Genomic DNA, 18521 nt, shown 5'->3' with positions numbered 1-18521 from the left:
AAAAAAATACATGCACTATGAGGCTGTGTTTTCAGAATTTACATCCACAAATACATTCAAGTGACCAGAACAAGTGCAGCTAATTTACAGAGAACTCAATTATTAGAGATGCTCTGGCAATTAACACAAAGATACTTGCCTGGTGGTGGCACTGTGATGGGTATTCCTAGGAAGAGAGAAAAACATTACTTTATATCTCAACTACAATCAGACTAAGGAATATTAACTTTCAGCTGTTAAACTAGGTTTCCCATGATGCTCAGCTGCTAGGTAATGCTTAGCAAAATCTAAAACAGTGAAGACTACAAAATTCCGCCACTGACTGTTAGAGCGATCTATGAATAATTTCACAAACTATAATGCGCCCAAACAAATGTACATCATTGGAGAAGTTACCTATACAATACTACAGTTACTAGGGTTCACAATAGTTACATTCGTAAGTCTTTCCTAGCGCCAACATATTCCCATTGCTTGGTCAATTTCCATTTATACAGAACATGCACATGCCACAAATTATACACCCCAAATCAATGTGAAATTACTGTCTCTCTTATTGGGAAAAGTGTACAAATTACAACATTCTAATTTAATCAGGTTTCCAAGCAACATGTGTTTACTACAATTTCAGTTCAACCTTTTGTGTATTTGAATAAGCGTTGAAGAACTTTGTTTCTCACTTAACGCCCTAGTTATAAAACACAAATGTTGCACATTGTTCCGAAAATCAACCTGCATCACATAATACATTGATTTATATCCGAGTGGCCACATTACTTATATTTCAATGCTTAACAAAAATACATTGCTCCAAATGAGGGCCCCGAATTATTTTGCATAAAAATTTAAATCTGGCTCCAGCGGATTGCAACTGGGTTGGCTGCCAAAGCTGGTCGGCCAAAGACGGCTTTGGCATGTTAAGGCCTCCTGTAAGTAATTTGATTTGAACAACTGTATCCATGCAAAACTAGTCCAACATGTGTGGGAAAACTGGACAAAGATCAGTCAGAGTGAATGACCTCACAAAAGGCCAGCATTATATAAAAGCTTGGATAAATTGCAGAATATTAACGGGGTCGCAATTTGTAGCATGTAATACAATTAATAATTTAGGACTGAAGATGGCCACACACACACACACTAAGAGCCAAATGTCCGAATATGCTTCCTATTTAATTGTACCTGTGAATGGAAGAGATCTGACTGGTCCCGATACCACAGAGCACTGTTCATGCGGTCGGGCGATGACAGCACACAAAGCACCAGCCAACTGCAATTTGGCAGTGTACAGATAGTCAGGACAGACTAATTGTGTTCTGTGTTTAGGTTCCTTTTGGGAAACCATAAATCTCTGAAAAATTGCAAATGGCCCTTTGTTTCCTTTCAGGTAAGTTTGTATGTTATTTGTCTATTTCAGTGTGTGCAGCTAATGATTCACCATTTGTCAAACCAAAATACCATTCATCCGCCACTTAGTGCGGAGCTCAGATCTATAGCTGGATAGAAGACAGAGAGCTACAAACCTGCCTGTATACAACTGGGAGCACTTGTATATTCCAGACATCTCACGCCTGCCTGTACTGAACTTATTAAAACAATGGACCACAGAGCACCAACATATTCTATCAGTATAGTTGATTAAAAGGAAGATTTAATAGCTAGCGAAATAGCTGGTAAACAAATGATACTTGGAATCTTAATTTACACGACTTACACGACACACATCATTCACAAACCACCACCACAAACACTAAGCACTTAACACTATATTCTCAGCACCAATTTCTATTCCTCCACCAAAGCAAAACAAATCTAGAAATCATGAGTATTAGTAGGAAGTCCACTATACCATATCTAGATGGTTTTTGCATGGAGAAAGATAACTGCAATCCAGATCCTAGAAGAAGGGGAAATAATGGCATGATTTACACAGTCACTTAATACCAGTAATTTGCATAATTTTTGGCAAGATAACACAGCAGACTGATATGTGCACATTCCATGCACTTAAGCAAGAACAACATCTTGTGATGCACAGGACATGCTTTGATGAGTATAAAAGAATAACCAAGTTATTAAGAGGCCACATCTGTACCCATTTAAAACAATTGGAGCAGATGATGCAGTCTGGGAACCCTCTGCTGAAAATAAAGCTTTAATCTAAGCAATGATGAACACAAATCACACTAGAGACTAGACTGAGGCTAGCACTACACAATTTTCAGTCTCTGCTCATTTATGCAACTAACCAAACTCCAGCTGTGTGAGGCGATCAAACTAAGGCATTGCGCAATTTAAAGGGATCATCGTATAAGTTACAACACTCGTTTTTTTGAGACCATGCAACTACAAATAGCCAATGAAGTCGGGGCCTATGAATTCTTCTGCCAGCAAAACAAACATACCAAGATCATTATTAGTAGCGTGATATACTGGATGCCATGTCCCAAGCATCAGTTTCCCATGTGGCAGTTAAAGTGTTAAAACAAGATGTCACCTTACTGGAATAAATCAGGCACAATTTTTCTTGCACTCAGCTCAACAAGGAAGAAAATACAGTCTAAGAAGCAGACTTCAAAGTGGCTATTGCTTTCCAAAGAACTTCCACAGGATGTTTTATATTTGCAATTCTTGATTTTTTGGCTTCCTCTCCTAGTTAATATGAGGTAACAACTGTGCCTCCCTCCCCAGTTGAACCAGGGAGGTATGGCACAAGGCTATTTTTGTAACAGCTTTGAAGATAAAGTGCTGGCTGCAGCACAAATAAAACAGGGCCCATTGGGAGCCAAAGCCACAGGCCTGCATGGTTAGTTACAGATGTACAGCAACTATTGATTTATAGGGTTAGGAACCTGCTTGTGGAGCAGACACATTGTGACTAGCTTTGTAGATATGAGGCACTGACAGGCATGCAGACTCAGATTCTCTCCAATATGTTAAAACAAAATTAAAGTGATGAACAATTATGATAAATTTACATATTATTACATGTTTGTTTTCTGGGAACTTGTCTCCTTTCATATGTCCAGTCAATTTTATATATATTTTGCAAAACAAGTTGCCTTTTGATATCTAAATTTAGAACAACTAATACAAGAAGCTTATTTTTAATTGGCTGTCAGCTTGGGTGTGTGGATATTGTGACACTAAAGAGGTGTCCGTGTTCTATCGGGAGGAGAGCCATTAGTCAGTGATAGGGAAACACTTTAGATTTATAATCGGTCTTACTAATATTCTATGGGAATATTATATTTCCCAGTGTCAGATGTGAAGAACTGGCCAGTGGGTGGTTAATAAGTAAAGGCAGATGTACAGAACGTAGAATACATTGCACCTCCCTTTAGGGGAATTTTGTATTCTTATCAGCCTAGATAACTTAGCTCTAGAAATTTACATTATTTTTTGCCAAAAGTACATTTTCTGATCTCCAAAACCAGCGCTAAAGTAGTACACAAAGACACAAAAACAAGAAACAAACTCTCCTTACAACACAGTCTAATACAGGAATGGGCAAAGCAACACAGGAGCCAGTCAGCCATATGTAGGAGCCAGGAATTCCATGTAATTGTTCACCTTCATACAAAGGGCTCCCAGATGTTTTGTGCCAACAATCACAACGGCTACCTGGCTCTTAGGATTTGTCCAGCCCTGGTCTAATATACACTGCCCCGATTGCTTGCTAATTAAAAGGGTCCATCTTCTACACTACTTTAACAGGACTGTATAAATGATACACACAGACATCAACCATTTCACAGAGTATTAAGAGTATGAAAACAGTTTTTAAAAGACATTTCTACAAATTAAATGACACTAATGAAAACCTAGATGCAATACAGCAGCAATGTCTTCTATGCATTCCATCTTACCTGGGGGAGGAATAAGAGGAGGGGCAGTACTGACATTAGGAGGGGGTGGAAATAACGGAGGTGGCGGGAGATGAGTAGGTGGAGCACCGGGAGGAAAAAACGGCGGTGGGGGCTTGATGAAATTATTATCCACTTCTGAAGGAGACTGTTCGGTAACCACCTGGAAAATATAACAGTACACCATAATGGTTCATTTAAAGTATTAATAATAAGTGTTCTTAGTGATAGATTTAATTCTTGAACATTTTTCAATAAAGCACCTCAACTGTCATAACACTCTTGATTAAACACTAGAGAACAAACCGTTTATCTTTATCAGACAAACAGTGCTGTGCTGTACAGCCTCTCCATTAGGCAGTTATAAAAGATGTTTCATGCCCTTACTGCTTAAATGGTCACACCAATATCTGAAGATATGAAACACGGAAGCAAAATACAGATGTATGTATCCAACTCCTACCACATCTTTAGGACCATGACTTGATGACAGTGGCAGAACTACAGTGGGTACAGCTGCTACAGAGCCTGAAAATGAGGGGATGGGGGAACAAGGCCAACGCTGGTACCTCCCAATGAGCTAACAGCACCCTTTTTGTTTTTAGAGCGTAGAAGGGCCTGGTTATACCCCTCTCCAAGTTTTGTTTGGAGACTCAGCAATACACTGTTCCCTGGCTGATGGGATTGGATACAAATCAAAACTCAATTCTCTGCTACTGTGTTATCACCATCCCGGACCCTGTGTATAAATCAACCAACCCACAGTGTATTTCTGAAAAGCAAGTTTGCCTAGCTGTCAGTCACTGTCTGCTACACGAGCCCCTCCCACCCCAAGGTAAACTGCTGAAGAGTGAAAGAGCATTGTGAATATAAACACTCCACTTATTTCATTTATAGTGCTCAGCGACACACAGCCTTGGATAGACCTAAATTAGTCATATGGTGGCTCTCTTGCTCTGTAATACAGATAAGGACCATGAATTTTAGAAATTGACACTTATGCAAGAAATCTCACGTTTCAGGCATGACAGATGTGCAGATTGCTATAGTAAACAGGCAACATATCTAAAGTATAGGACCCCATAGGATTACAAAACCAAGTGCATTTCTTGTTAATGCAGGCACCACTAGAACGAGGATATGCAGTGTGCCATATAACCTATATATTTCCACCATGACCAAATGTGCCTTTTATATTAAATGTGTATACCAGATACATCCTTTTCCTTAGTTAATGCAGATGCAAGTTATTTTTTCATTTCTATAATACTTTACTCAAGTTGGTTCTAGTACATGATGTGCCAGGAAATTGTTTTGTGCATACTATGGATGTGTGTCTTCCCCCATCTAAAGTGGATGTACGACCTTCCCTACTTGTCTTGTGTAAAACGTTTACAAATTAAAAAAAAAAAAAAAGATTTCTACTCTTGGGTACTGAGGGACACATATTTCGGGACCTATATGATGGAGGGATGGACATCATAACTTCAGTTTCTCTGCAACAATAATGCTAGTGTAGCCGTAATACTAGAGATTGTGCAACAAATGACTACATGGAACATCGTATCAGCTAAGAAATGGAAGCAAGATTTTTGTATTTATTTTTTTTTTTTTTAAAACGAAATTGAAAAACAAGTCAACTGTAATCACTAGGGGCTATATTTACTAAACTGCGGATATGAAAAAGTGGAGAGGTTCTAGCGGTCATTTATTTAGTACATTCTACAACATGACAGCTAGAATCTGAATGGTTGCTATAGGCAACATCTCCATTTTTTTTTCAAAGCCGCAGTTTAGTAAATATACCCACAGGTCTCAAGTAAATAGGTTAGAAATAACCTATTTAGCATGCACTTATTTGCTACCAGGCATCAGAAAACACAATAAATTGCAAATAATTTTATATTAAATGGGGAAAACAAACAAATAGTGTTATCTTCCCTTCACAGTTCTTTTGGTAACATTTTCCCAATGGCAGGGTACCAACAGCGATAACCATTGCAGCTCAGGAAAGTTGTTGAATTCGTTTTGTGTTTTTTGACGGAGGAGACTTGAAGAATTACAATTAGCCTATTTTCTAGTTTGTTATTTTTTCCTTTTAAAGATGAACAATTTTACATTTTAAAACATGTAATCTTTAATGTTTAAACTAACATCGTTAGCTACTGTTCCAGTGGAATTTGCTTTGTCATAGAAATCACAGCATTAAGGATACAAAGATCCTTGTTCTCCTAACACTAAGTGTGCTGCAACCAAAGAAAGGAGGTCATTTAGTTTGCAAGCTATGAACAAAAACTGGACAGCTGCCAAAAGAAACACTTCCTGCAGTATCAAAATTCACCAATGCAGGCAGATTATTTTCTTTATTTTTTTTATTTTATTTTCTTTTTTAAAGTCTTTTAATTGTACCACACTTACAACCGGAAATTCTCATATATCTTCAAAAGTAAAGGAGATTTCCCCCTTCTCAGCGTTCTGTGTTTTCTTTCAGAATTCTTGTGGAACAACTGCATAGGCAAATCTACACCCCTGACCGTGCAACACATTCAACTGGAGCAAATAAGGCATAATGCAATGCTTTATTTTTTGCTAAATCGGTTCAACTATCCCTCAGCGAATGGCCTGAATACACGATAGCAGGAGTGCCTGGAGCTATCAATTATTAAATACATTTATCTAATCTGTTATAACATATTGCAGCATTACTACAGTAGAGGGGAACTAAACAAACAAAAATTAATAGACATATATGATGTGTCTGCTATCCTGTAAGCAGAATTGGAATCTTCACATATGCTCTAGCAAAATTACTGATCGAAAGCAGTTAGGAAAAGACAATTTAAAAAGCATCAGTCCACGTTTTATGCAACTTCCAAAAGTAGCCCCAATCCCCTCTATTGATAGGACCTTCTCCTCTATGCAATTGATGAAATCAGACCCCCATAGTGGAGGACTCAATGTGAGAGCAGTGCACAAATGGCCGCCTATTGCCCATGTCATTGCACTTCAGATGAGGGAAAGCTTCAAAGAAGAGACAACCCACATACTCTAGGTAAAGTTGGTAGTGGTTAGTTAAAATTTATTATACACACAATTTGCTTTTTGAAGACGCAATGAAAGTTGAAATATAAAAAGAAATGTCAGTTTGTCAGATGCTAGAATTTAAAATAAAAAAGGGCAAGAAAATACCTGGATGTTGCTTTCATTGGCGCCTCGTCGTCGTCCCTCTACACGTGTGATAGTGGTTGTTTGCCCAATGACATCAATTGAGCCCGACAGTTTTCTACTGTAAAATATTTAAATGGAAAGAATAAAACATTTAAAAAAAAAAAAAAAAAGAGGAAGAAATGACACCAAGACATAAATACTACCACTAAAGATACAGGCAGCTAGAAGTACAGCTAAGGATGTTACCTCATCAGTGCAGAGCCATTAATAAAGCAGGATTCCCACATTGATACACATCATTTTTGCTGTGTATGTGCAGTTCTGTATCAGTATCTATGGGCAGTAACCTCTGCTGATGGATCTGGGGCTGTCAGTGAATGCCCACTTCCCCCAAGCACAGTGCTGGGGAAGGACATCTATACATGCCATGCCTCCTGTTTGTCGCTAGGCTGGCACCGTCAGGATAAAATGCACCCATCAAATAAATGGTCATTCAAAACCCATACTTAATCCTTTCAACTCCTATTTGTTGCAGGTATTGGGACTATTGTTTAGCTCCCCATGCTGACAAACAAAGTTTACTTAACTAAGCAAATTAGTATTTTAACAGAAACTAAGAAAAAGAGGATTTATGTACTTACGTTAAATCCGTTTCTCTGATTCCGTCTGGGGGACACTGCTTTACCATGGGTTGTGGAGGGGAGCTGGGAGTTGGCACCTAACTAGTTAACTTTAGTGCTGGTGATAGACCCCTCCCCTCTACAATCCCCCTGCCTCTTCCTGTACAATCCAGTTAGTTTTAAAAAGCCCCAGGAGAAAAAAAAAGGCAGTCAAACAAGAGCACACAGAAGAATAACAGAAGGTAGGGATCGCAGTGTCCCCCAGACGGAATCAGAGAAACGGATTTAACGTAAGTACATAAATCCTCTTTTCTCTTTCATCCAGTCTGGGGGACACTGCTTTACCATGGGGACGTTCTAAAGCAGCCCCTAAAGGGTGGGACTACTCTGAAAATCCCGCTCGTAAAGCATTACGAGCGAAATTTGCATCTGCTGATGCAAAGACATTAAATTGATAAAATTTAGTAAACGTATGGAGAGAGGACCAAGTGGCTGCCCTGCAAAGCTGGTCCGCAGAAACACCATTCCTTGCTGCCCAAGACGCCCCAACCGATCTGGTGGAATGGGCTGTGACTCTCTCCGGCACAGGACGGCTAGCCTTTATATAAGCTTGTCTGATGGTAGACGTAATCCATCTTGCAATGGACTGTTTTGAGGCTGGCCAGCCTCTCTTATTAGCGTCATAAAGGACAAATAGAGAGTCTGTACGTCTAATCTGGGAAGTTCTCCTAACATAAATGCGGAGAGCCCTAACCACATCTAACTTTTCCATCGATTGCTGATCCGTATGGGAAGATGATGAGAAAACCGGAACTACAATTTCCTGGTTGAGATGAAAAGCCGACACTACTTTTGGTACGAAAGAAGGGAGAGTTCTTAACACCGCTCTGTCCTCGTGGAAAACCAAATATGGTTCCCTACAGGACGGAGCTCCTAATTCGGAAACTCTACGAATCGAAGCGATAGCCAAAAGAAAGAGGACCTTCCAGGTCAACCACTTTAGGTCTGCCTTACTCAAAGGTTCAAAGGGGGGGCCCTTGAGCATCTCCAGGACCATGTTGAGATCCCAAGGAGCAGTAGGAGGGACATAGGGAGGTTGGATATGTAAAACTCCCTGGGAAAAAAGTCCTAATGTCTGGCAATTCGGCTAATTTCTTATGAAAAAATACAGAAAGTGCCGAAACCTGGACCTTTAGGGAACCTAGCCTAAGGCCTGCTTCCAGGCCATTTTGAAGGAAGGCTAATAGACGGGAAAGCTGAAAAGAGGACGAGTGGAACATCCTATTTTCGCACCATCTAATGTAGGCCTTCCAAATCCGGTGATAGATTCGAGAAGAAACAGGCTTCCTGGCTCGCATCAGAGTCTGAATTACACTGGGCGAAAAACCTCTAGCCTTCCAGAGGCTGGCTTCAACAGCCATGCCGTTAAATTGAGCTGAGGTACATTCTGGAAATGGAATGGACCTTGCAGAAGCAGGTCGATTCGATACGGAAGGCGGAACCCCGGCCCTTCCGCCATAGATATGATGTCTGCGTACCACACTCGGCGCGGCCAAGAGGGAGCGACTAGAATTACTGGCAGAAGGCCCTGCCGAACTCGTCTGAGTACTCGAGGAAGCATGGGAATTGGGAGAAACAGGTATCCCAACCTGAATTCCCATGACATCGTCAAAACGTCCACTGCCGCCGCTAAGGGATCCCTTGCCCTTGCGCAAAACTTGTGGACCTTCCGGTTGTGTCTGGAGGCCATGAGGTCTATGTCCGGAAGACCCCACCTGAGAACCAGAGACTGAAAGACATCCGGGTGTAGAGACCACTCCCCCGGCATCAGCTGGTTTCGACTTAAATAGTCCGCCTCCCAGTTTTCTATTCCTGGAATGAAAACCGCCGATATTGCTGGGACATATTGCTCTGCCCAAACAAATATTTGGGCTGCAATCTCCATAGCCGCTGCACTCCTGGTTCCTCCTTGTCTGTAGACATATGCCACGGCCGTGGCATTGTCGGACTGAATTCTGACCGGTTGGCCCTGAAGAAAAGACTGGGCTCCCCGGAGAGCCAAGAGAATGGCCTTCAATTCCAAAACATTTATCAGTAGAGTTGATTCCTGAGGCGACCAAATTCCCTGGAGTCGGAGGTGAAGGATTACCGCCCCCCAACCCTTTAGGCTGGCGTCTGTCGTGGCTATGATCCATGACCATTGTGCGAAGGATTTTCCCACGCTCATGTTGTGCGGACACATCCACCACTAAAGAGATTCTCTCGCTTTCTGAGATAGAGAGATCTTTTGACTTTTCAGGTGTAGGTGTGACCCTGACTACTTCGATAGCAGATCCCATTGGAAACATCGAGAATCGGCTCGCCCGAAGGGAATGGTCTCGAAAGAGGCCACCATCTTTCCGAGTAGCCTCATGCACAAGTGCATTGAGGGGCTGGGGTAAGACAAAACCTGGGAGGTTACCGACTGAATAAAGGAGATTTTCTCTGCTGGGAGAAACACTCTTTGCCTCCTGGTGTCCATGATGAGTCCCAGGAATACCATGCGCTGACACGGGATCAACTGGGATTTCTTTGAATTTATTAGCCAACCGTGGCCCTCGAGAACTGCCTGGGTGAGGGACAGGTGATAACGCAGGCAACCTTCTGAGGAAGCCTTGACGAGTAGGTCGTCCAAGTAAGGAACGACCTGAACTCCCTGCAGGTGAAGACATGCTGCCATAACTGACAATCTTCGTGAAGACCCTTGGTGCAGTTGAGAGGCCAAAGGGGAGGGCCCGAAACTGATAGTGAGCAGATCCTACCGAGAATCTGAGGAGAGACTGGTGGTGGATCCAGATGGGAATGTGGAGATAAGCGTCCTTTATATCTATGGACGCCATGAACTGATTTATCTCTAGGCCGTTTATTACTGACCTCAGAGATTCCATCCGAAATTTGTCCACCCTTAAGTGAACATTGAGGCCCTTTAAGTTTAGGATGGGCCAAAAGGAGCCGTCCGGCTTCTTGACTAGGAACAGGTTTGAATAAAAACCCCTTCCTTTCTGCCCATCTGACACTCTGCAGATGACCTGCTGGAGTAAAAGAGAAGCAACACAATCCTGTATAGCCCGTCTTTTTAAAAGATCCTGAGGTAGCGGGGTCTGGAAGAAACGCTGTGGAGCCGGGCCCAATAGGTCTATTCTGTACCCCTCTGAAATGATTTTCCGAATCCAAGGATCTTGGGAAGACGCTGTCCACTGTTTCTGAAACAGGGACAGACGTCCTCCCACTGGCGCCCCCTGTAGAACAGGTTGGTCGTAAGGACGCAGGCTTTTCCTGGGTCTTAGCGGCCTGGCGCTTGGAAGTAAACGAGGATCTTCCCCTAGAGGAGGAGCCTCGGGAATTAGATTGCCTTCCTCTGAAGGACTGACCCCTTTGGAAGGAGGTCCCTCGAAAGGGCTGTCGGAAGGAGCTATTCCTCTGAGCGCGGCTTCTGTTAGCGTATACTGGCAAAGAAGTGCTTTTGCCCCCCGTAGCCTGGGAAATGAGGGTATCCAATTCCGGGCCGAATAAGCCCGCTGCAGAAAAGGGGATGGTTTCAACGGACCGCTTTGACTCTGCATCACCTTCCCAGGATTTCAGCCATAGTGTTCTCCTTGCTGAAATGGAGGCCGCCTGAATGGCAGAGGAAACCGCCGCTGAATTCTGGGCCGCCTCATAGAGATACCCCGAAGCTTTCTTTAAATGCAAAGCAAGGGGAAGGAGCTCGGAGTCCTGTAAAGCTTCTGCCAGCTGGTCTGCCCATGCTTCCATGGCTTTTGCTACCCAGGCTGAAGCAAATGTGGGTCTAAAGCCAGAACCCGCAGCCGCAAATATTGATTTGAGCTGGGATTCTACCTTACGGTCATTGGCGTCTGGAAGAGACGCTGAACCCGGGGCTGGGAGTAGAGTATGTTTAGCCAGGCGAGCAATAGGAATGTCTACCTTGGGAATACTCTCCCAGCGAGTCGCCTCTTCCTCCTGAAGAGGATACAAAGAGGTGAACCTTTTGGGAATGAAAAACCTTTTCTCAGGTTGTTTCCAAGCCCCTTCAGCAATCTCTCGGAGTTCGGCAGAAGGAGGGAAACGGTTGGTTTTTCTTTTGGCTTTTTTGAACAGACTTCTGTCCCTGGGGGAAACCTCCTCCGGCTCTGGGAAGTCCAGCGCCTGTGTAACCGCTAAAACCAAATCATTAACAAATTGGTTTCTAGAGTACACTTCCTGCTCTGAGGAATGACTTTGGTCAGCATCCGAATAGATTTCCCCCTCTTCCTCAGACTCTTCCTCCGAATCTGAAAGGACCACAAGGGGATTTACCTCTCTAAGCCTCCTTCTCTTAGCAGGCGGGGCATTAGAGGAATCTAGCAACTGGTTAAGCTTGTTTAATCCCTTCAAAAAGGCTGTAGACCAAGCCGGGTCTGTATTAGCAGGGGCTGGGTCAGCCTGTGATGTGGAAGTGCCCGGCAAACTCGATCCACTGGCATCTGAGAAAGCCTGGGGGACTGACTGCGTATTAGTATTGCTAGCCACCGCATAGTGTCATTTTATATAAAGGAAGGCACACCAATCACACAAAATCAATCTAGCTGGGAGAGGGAGAGGGAGAGGGAGAGGGAGAGGGAGAGGGAGAGGGAGAGGGAGAGAGAGATATTAAAAGAACAGAGTAAATTACAAGTAATCAACTGTCTTTGAAAAAGTTGTACTTGAATATTTTAAACACCATAAATATTTTAGGCTAGCAGGAGACTATAATGTAAACCTGCTAAGCCAGTAATAAAACAACGAATATGTGTTTAAATAAGCTTGTACTTAGCCCAAGGGCCACCAAGACAGGGAGAAGTCCAACAGCAGTCTGTGCTCTCCCTCAGCTCTGTTCCTGTTCCCGGGCTTCTGCTTTGGCGCCAGAACCCTGGGACAGTCCATCTCTCTCTTTCTCTGTAGGAAGGGGGGGAACTCTATGTTTTAGCTCCCCCCTCTTCCCTGATGCCGATGTTCCTGCTTGAAAATCCATAGGAAAAACGGCTTTTGGTGGCAGATTTGTGGAGACCTCTATTAGTTCCTCTTCCCAGGACAGAGGTCTCCGCAGCGGTACCTTTCCGACGCCCCTCTCCTATGTCTGAGGGGGGAATCTTGGTTTAGCCCCCTTCTCCTCGGCGCTGCTGCCGAAATCCAAGATGGCCGCCACCATTTTCATTATCCGATAACCGGCGCTCTATGCCTGTAATGGCAGCGCCGGTTAACGGGGAGGCTGTAGGAGTGCAGCGGTCCATGAGACCGCTTGTCACTCCCTTTAATCAGGCACTTTGTACTTCAGTCCCTGTCCGTGAGAACCGCTGGCTCTCTGCTGACAGGGGAATGCCTGCGCTGCCAAGCTGTGAGTGTGTTCTCTATATTAGAACACACTCCAGCGCTGCCACCTGAAAAAAGTAAAAAGTAAAAGAAAAAAATAAAGTTTCCTAACATTAAACTAAGCACTAAACAAAAAGGCTGCCCAACTCCAGGGCACCTAAAAAAAACTGGATTGTACAGGAAGAGACAGGGGGATTGTAGAGGGGAGGGGTCTATCACCAGCACTAAAGTTAACTAGTTAGGTGCCAACTCCCAGCTCCCCTCCACAACCCAGCAGTGTCCCCCAGACTGGATGAAAGAGAAATAGGGGGAGGGGGATAATGGAACATGAATCTGGGCGATTGTAGAGCATAAAGGTGGGTTGATCTTAAGGCTATTACGCCCACAATTTACAAATCACAAGCAAATAGAGCAGCACAATGTGTGTAATCAGTTTAAATTATACCTATCAGTTGCACACAGCGGGGGCAGCCATACGTATCTGAATGAAGCTAGTCAATTCAGTATGAATCTGACTGGACACTGGCTCTGTTCAGCCCACTGGCAGCCTCTGCTGTGTGTTGGCAATAGTTACTTTGTAAGCAGTTTCTATAAGGCTACACATATACAAGAAAAATAAAAGTGTATTTTCCCTGGCTGCTTCGCGCCTTGCTACAGCACCGTTGTATTGCACAGGTAAGGATAGGTCTGATAACTCACCTTGGAGGTGGAACACCACTTTTAAATAATGATGTGGGAGAGGTGAACTCTGGTTTTACGGTTTGTAAGACTGTATCTTTCTCTGGGTTCCCAGTTCTGCCCTGTTGTACCTAATATAAGAGTCAAAGAGAAAGTATTCAAAAAAAATATAAACAAACCCCGTCATGTCACACTGGTAGAATGAAGACCATCTTCACAATCTTTTCTATGCCTTCAACTTATTAGAACATAATATCCAGTTTCACTACACTCTTCTTAATAAACTATAACTTGAGATCATAGAGGATAAACCTGGAAAATATTGGCTAGTGCTCTCCCAGATAAAACATGATTAAACCAGTCTACATTGCTATTAGAGGTGGTTACATGTTTCTGACAGTCCCAATGTATTTAAACTTTCAGATATTCATAGAAGTTATATAGTATCATAAATAATTCTCATCTAGCGGCTGAGGACATTTACACATAAATGTTCAGGATTATTTTTATAATGGCGGCTGTGTTCTCACTACCATCATTTAAGTACAATAATTATCTTGTGTTTGATAGGACGCGCTGCATACATACAATATTTTTTTACTTTACCGTAATTTTATTTGTTGTAGACGAGACCGGAAGGGCTTCTAAGCCCATCCTTAATCTCTTCTGTTTTTCACAGTATGCTTTCCAGGTATCTTCATTAAAACCATAGTTGAAATAGTCTGAGAGATCAGCGCCTAAAGGTTACAGGGAAATGAAAAGAAAAAAGAAAATTTGGACTAACAGTACATAACAGATATTTGCTGGATCATTTTTCTTCTTGTTATCCAGCAAATTAATTCCTTTGTAGAAATAAACATAAGTGTTCCATGAAGGTGAAGGGCAGAACCAAGCTTCAGGATTCCTGGTGTTTGGTTATAGATATGTCATGTAACCCATGTCCCAGACTACATTACAGTCCATTTCAGTTTGCGTGGGTTTCCTCCGGGTGCTCTGGTTTCCTCCCACACTCCAAAAAAATACATACTGGTAGGTTAATTGGCTGCTAACAAATTGACCCGTGTGTGTGTGTGTGTTAGGGAATTTAGACTGTAAGCCCCAATGGGGCAGGGACTGATGTGAGCGAGTTCTCTGTACAGCGCTGCGAAATTAGTGGCGCTATATAAATTAATGATAATAATAATGCTACAGGTGAGAAGCACAGAAACAAAACTTTGGCATCACAGGAGACGCTGTAAAAGGCTGCCTTCTAGCAATACAATTATGCTGCATATAAATCATATAATATTACCTGGTTTTCTCCAAGGTTTGTCCTCAAAAGAATCCAAGTCCACTTCCACCAGAGGAACGCCATTAATATTGCCAGGGGCGTCCAAATCAACTCCTTTAACTTTCCCTTCATAGAGAAAGAGAAAGTTTCCATTTCACTAATTTAATTAGTAAACAAAAAAGAATTCCATATTCATTTACAGATAAAGTAACAGAATCAGTGGAAGGTGTGCATTTGTTGCTTACTTAACAATATTCAGCTATGTAAGTAAGTCTTGGGCAACAGTCTAAATTGATAGTTTTCTTATTTTACCATGAACCCTCATAGAAATAATTAGACAAGAAAATAAAACAAAGTGGGGTTTACATGCAAGCGCCTTGTTTATCCCTAAAGCCATTTTTAATGTAGCCTAATCCTTTACTAAGACACAAGTGACATATGTACAAACTCCAGAAAACAACTGTAAAAAAAACTTCTAATTTCTCACTTCAATAAGGAAACATTTGTCTTAAAACTAATATTTTTACATTGACTCTGCGTTAAAAGTCGAGACCCACTGTGCCCACTTGGAAAGGGTTATCATATGAATGTGACCCAGACAGGGCCACCTTGTCACCCTTGATTTGTGTCCTGGTGATAGAACCCCTTAACACAATTGTTAGATCTACATGTGAAAGCAGTGTCAGTGGATGCTGTTACAACAATTTTAACATGGATTGATTATTATCCCTGACACAGCTTCCAGATGTCTCTCCCAAATTAGGGATCTCTAAATATAAAATAAACTGCTCTAATTCAAGCCCATGCTATAGCTTTTCTCTCCGAAGACACAGAGTACAGGATATCAAGCGTTTATTTAAAATGGCAACAAAGGAAGATGCAAGTCTCTAGGTATTTTACCACAACAAACTATCAACACCTATATCTCAATATAGAATGCTGTGCAAGGGAAGTGACACCAAAGATTTTTGGGGGAGATACAAAAGCGAGACATAATCACTGGGGTTCCCATAGAGGAACGAGAAAGCTTGCGTCAGCATGGCTACTCTGCCCCTACCTTTATACCATGTGTTAAACATCAGCCTAGAGATCACTGGCATTATTACTGATCTAATATATAAAAATATAAACATGAGAAAAACAAAAAACAAGTTAACAACTCAGTAAGCGCAATCTATCCCTGCAAGCTGTAGAAGTATTGTCATACGTACACTACAGGGAATAAAGTTATTCCCGATGTAAGAAACTTATAGCAAATCAGCCTGGTCAAATGGGCTGAAGCACATGGGGTCCTGAATTTTTTAAATGCCGTCTCTTGACATACACTTCTACAGAGTTTAGATTCCTGTAACTATCACTATAAATTTGAAAACAACTATAAATGGAGAGAACAAAACATATGTGTTTTACTTACCAGCTGGACCATAAATTCTCCCACCAGTTTTAATGTTCAGGTTAACTGGGGTTGTCCCATAGCTCCTGAAACATAAGTAAACATTAAGTAACGTGTTACTTGTAAAACAAAGATCTCACTTACAGGTTTAAATGGTTTTATAACAATAGCCACCTACCCATACTGAGGAGCTCCTGTTTTAATATCTCCTATAGTAACATGGACATCATCTTCATCATCATCACTGTCACTTTCACTGTCGTCTTCAGTCTCTGTCACCTTACACACGTAATAAAAACATACATATGGTACAATGCAGCTAATAATTTAAATAAACAGTATTTTGCATTAAATTATGTTGGTGATCTTTAAGTTGCTTATATTTCATTTGTAGGTACAGCACATCCATGTTTATATATACATCCACACAGAATGAAAATATATGAATATATGTTATAAACACACACATTAAATAAATTAAATTAAACCACTCACGGGTGAGGAAAAGAAAAAAAGAATTCAAAACAAGCTATGCAGACAAGTGAACTTATAAATTATTACCTTTTAGGTCTCAGCTAGTTACATCTGTTAAATGGATGAATTTAGGCTATTCACACAAACTACCTGTCTATAATATACAGAGATTACATATATTATACAGGGTGATTCAAAAGTCGCAGTACACCCTTTTATTTCAAAAACTCTACAGGAAATTGGGAAATCTGAATACTCCAGTAAGGTATGGGTGACGTGGTCTATCTTTTACGATATGTACCAAACATGGGCGCCATCTTGAAATCGGCCCAATTCCTGTAGAGTTTTTGAAACAAAAGGGTGTACTGCGACTTTTGAATCACCCTGTACATTTCCTTAGCAAAAAACTGTTGTTTTGTATTAAGTATAACAATAGTCTTGCTTTTCTTTGTCTCAATAAACCAGATTACAGTATGTTTCTGAAGCCCGAGATCTATAAATGTTGAACATTATACTAAAACACTTTGGGGCATACTCAATTCCGATTCGTGGCCGCGATTACGTGCGGCCACACGGGTCCCGGTACCGCAACATCGTGGATTTCTGTGCGCACCCACAGAAATCTGCGATATTGCGCAACCGTAATGCCGCTTTATATGCGCAGCCGCGCGGAACCGCGGCCGCAAATCGGAATTGAATATGACCCTTTGTTTTTAAAGGTAGAAAGTGAAAAATTACCGTTTTCACGACACCATTCTCAGTAGTCTCAACTTCAACACCGGTTAAAGGGTGAGAACTATGGAATAAATGGAGAAGAAAATGAAAGCAAATAAACTATGTGCAATGAAGAGACAATATATTGAAATTAGAATGTGCAGTTAATATGTGACCTAAAAAAACCCCGAGATTTCTCTTTTTTTCCCTTTTAAAGCCCACCTTGTTATATCCTCTTCATCATCATCTGGGCCAGCAGCTTCATTTTCCTCTACAGAAACACAAAAAGAAAATAAATTGACTTTAAAAACAAAGCCATTTAATATACAACCCTGTCATAATAAAGATACATAAACATTTCTCTCTAATGTACAGAAATGATGAGGGGGCCATTTGGAAACTAAGGCTTATCCATAGGTTCCTACTAAAAGAAGTTGGAAGTAGGTTAACTTTTGGAAGTGCAAAATATCTAGTTTGAAGCTTCAAAAGATCTTTCAGCATTTGTTTTCATTCTTGGAATTCTAAATAATATATGCACCAAGTTCAAATGAATATCAAAAAAAGAAGCTACAACACATTGTCACTGTAAGGCATTCAGAACAATAATAAATTAATGTCACCAAGTTTCATTTCAGATGACCAGCATTTTATTAGAAATTTAATTAGAAAGATGCATAACAAAATATACTGAAACTCTTTGGGACTTCCTTTGTAGCTGCCAATGGCATAAACAAACCTCAGTCTCAATTACCCAAAAAGAGGAAATGCTTCCTAATCCTGAACAGCATAGATATAGGTTAAAACTCAGAGTAGGCTAGACTGACATAGGTGAAGGACAATAGAGAGTAAGCTATTTCTTCCTTCAATATAAGCTACCTCTAAAATATCATCTACCAGTTCCTTTCAAAGGTTAGGCAGAAACAGTTGGTCAGTATTGCTTCTCTAAACCAAATCCTATATCAGTGATAGGC

The 18521-nt window shown here is 41.4% G+C and overlaps 1 protein-coding gene across 3 annotated transcripts in view; it reads right to left on the bottom strand.

The window, feature by feature from the left end:
- The window catches only part of FIP1L1 (factor interacting with PAPOLA and CPSF1), a 50427-nt gene that overhangs the window by 29206 nt on the left and 2700 nt on the right, over positions 1–18521 (bottom strand). For 2 of the 3 annotated variants that reach the window (XM_075195630.1, XM_075195638.1), the window contains exons 2-12: positions 17773–17821; positions 17575–17632; positions 16541–16641; positions 16384–16448; positions 14991–15095; positions 14306–14436; positions 13721–13830; positions 7056–7152; positions 3870–4029; positions 1850–1897; positions 140–166 (exon numbers count right to left, since the gene is read on the bottom strand). In XM_075195630.1, the coding sequence (XP_075051731.1) occupies positions 140–166; positions 1850–1897; positions 3870–4029; positions 7056–7152; positions 13721–13830; positions 14306–14436; positions 14991–15095; positions 16384–16448; positions 16541–16641; positions 17575–17632; positions 17773–17821 (951 nt within the window). The remainder of the gene's footprint in view (positions 1–139; positions 167–1849; positions 1898–3869; positions 4030–7055; positions 7153–13720; positions 13831–14305; positions 14437–14990; positions 15096–16383; positions 16449–16540; positions 16642–17574; positions 17633–17772; positions 17822–18521) is intronic. The other variant, XM_075195649.1, reaches the window with a different exon arrangement.

Source organism: Mixophyes fleayi, chromosome 1 (genome assembly GCF_038048845.1).
Source record: "Mixophyes fleayi isolate aMixFle1 chromosome 1, aMixFle1.hap1, whole genome shotgun sequence".
NCBI classification, from domain to species: domain Eukaryota; kingdom Metazoa; phylum Chordata; class Amphibia; order Anura; family Limnodynastidae; genus Mixophyes; species Mixophyes fleayi.
Note: the sequence above shows the minus strand (reverse complement) of the source record. Positions and strands in the feature narration are given on the sequence as shown.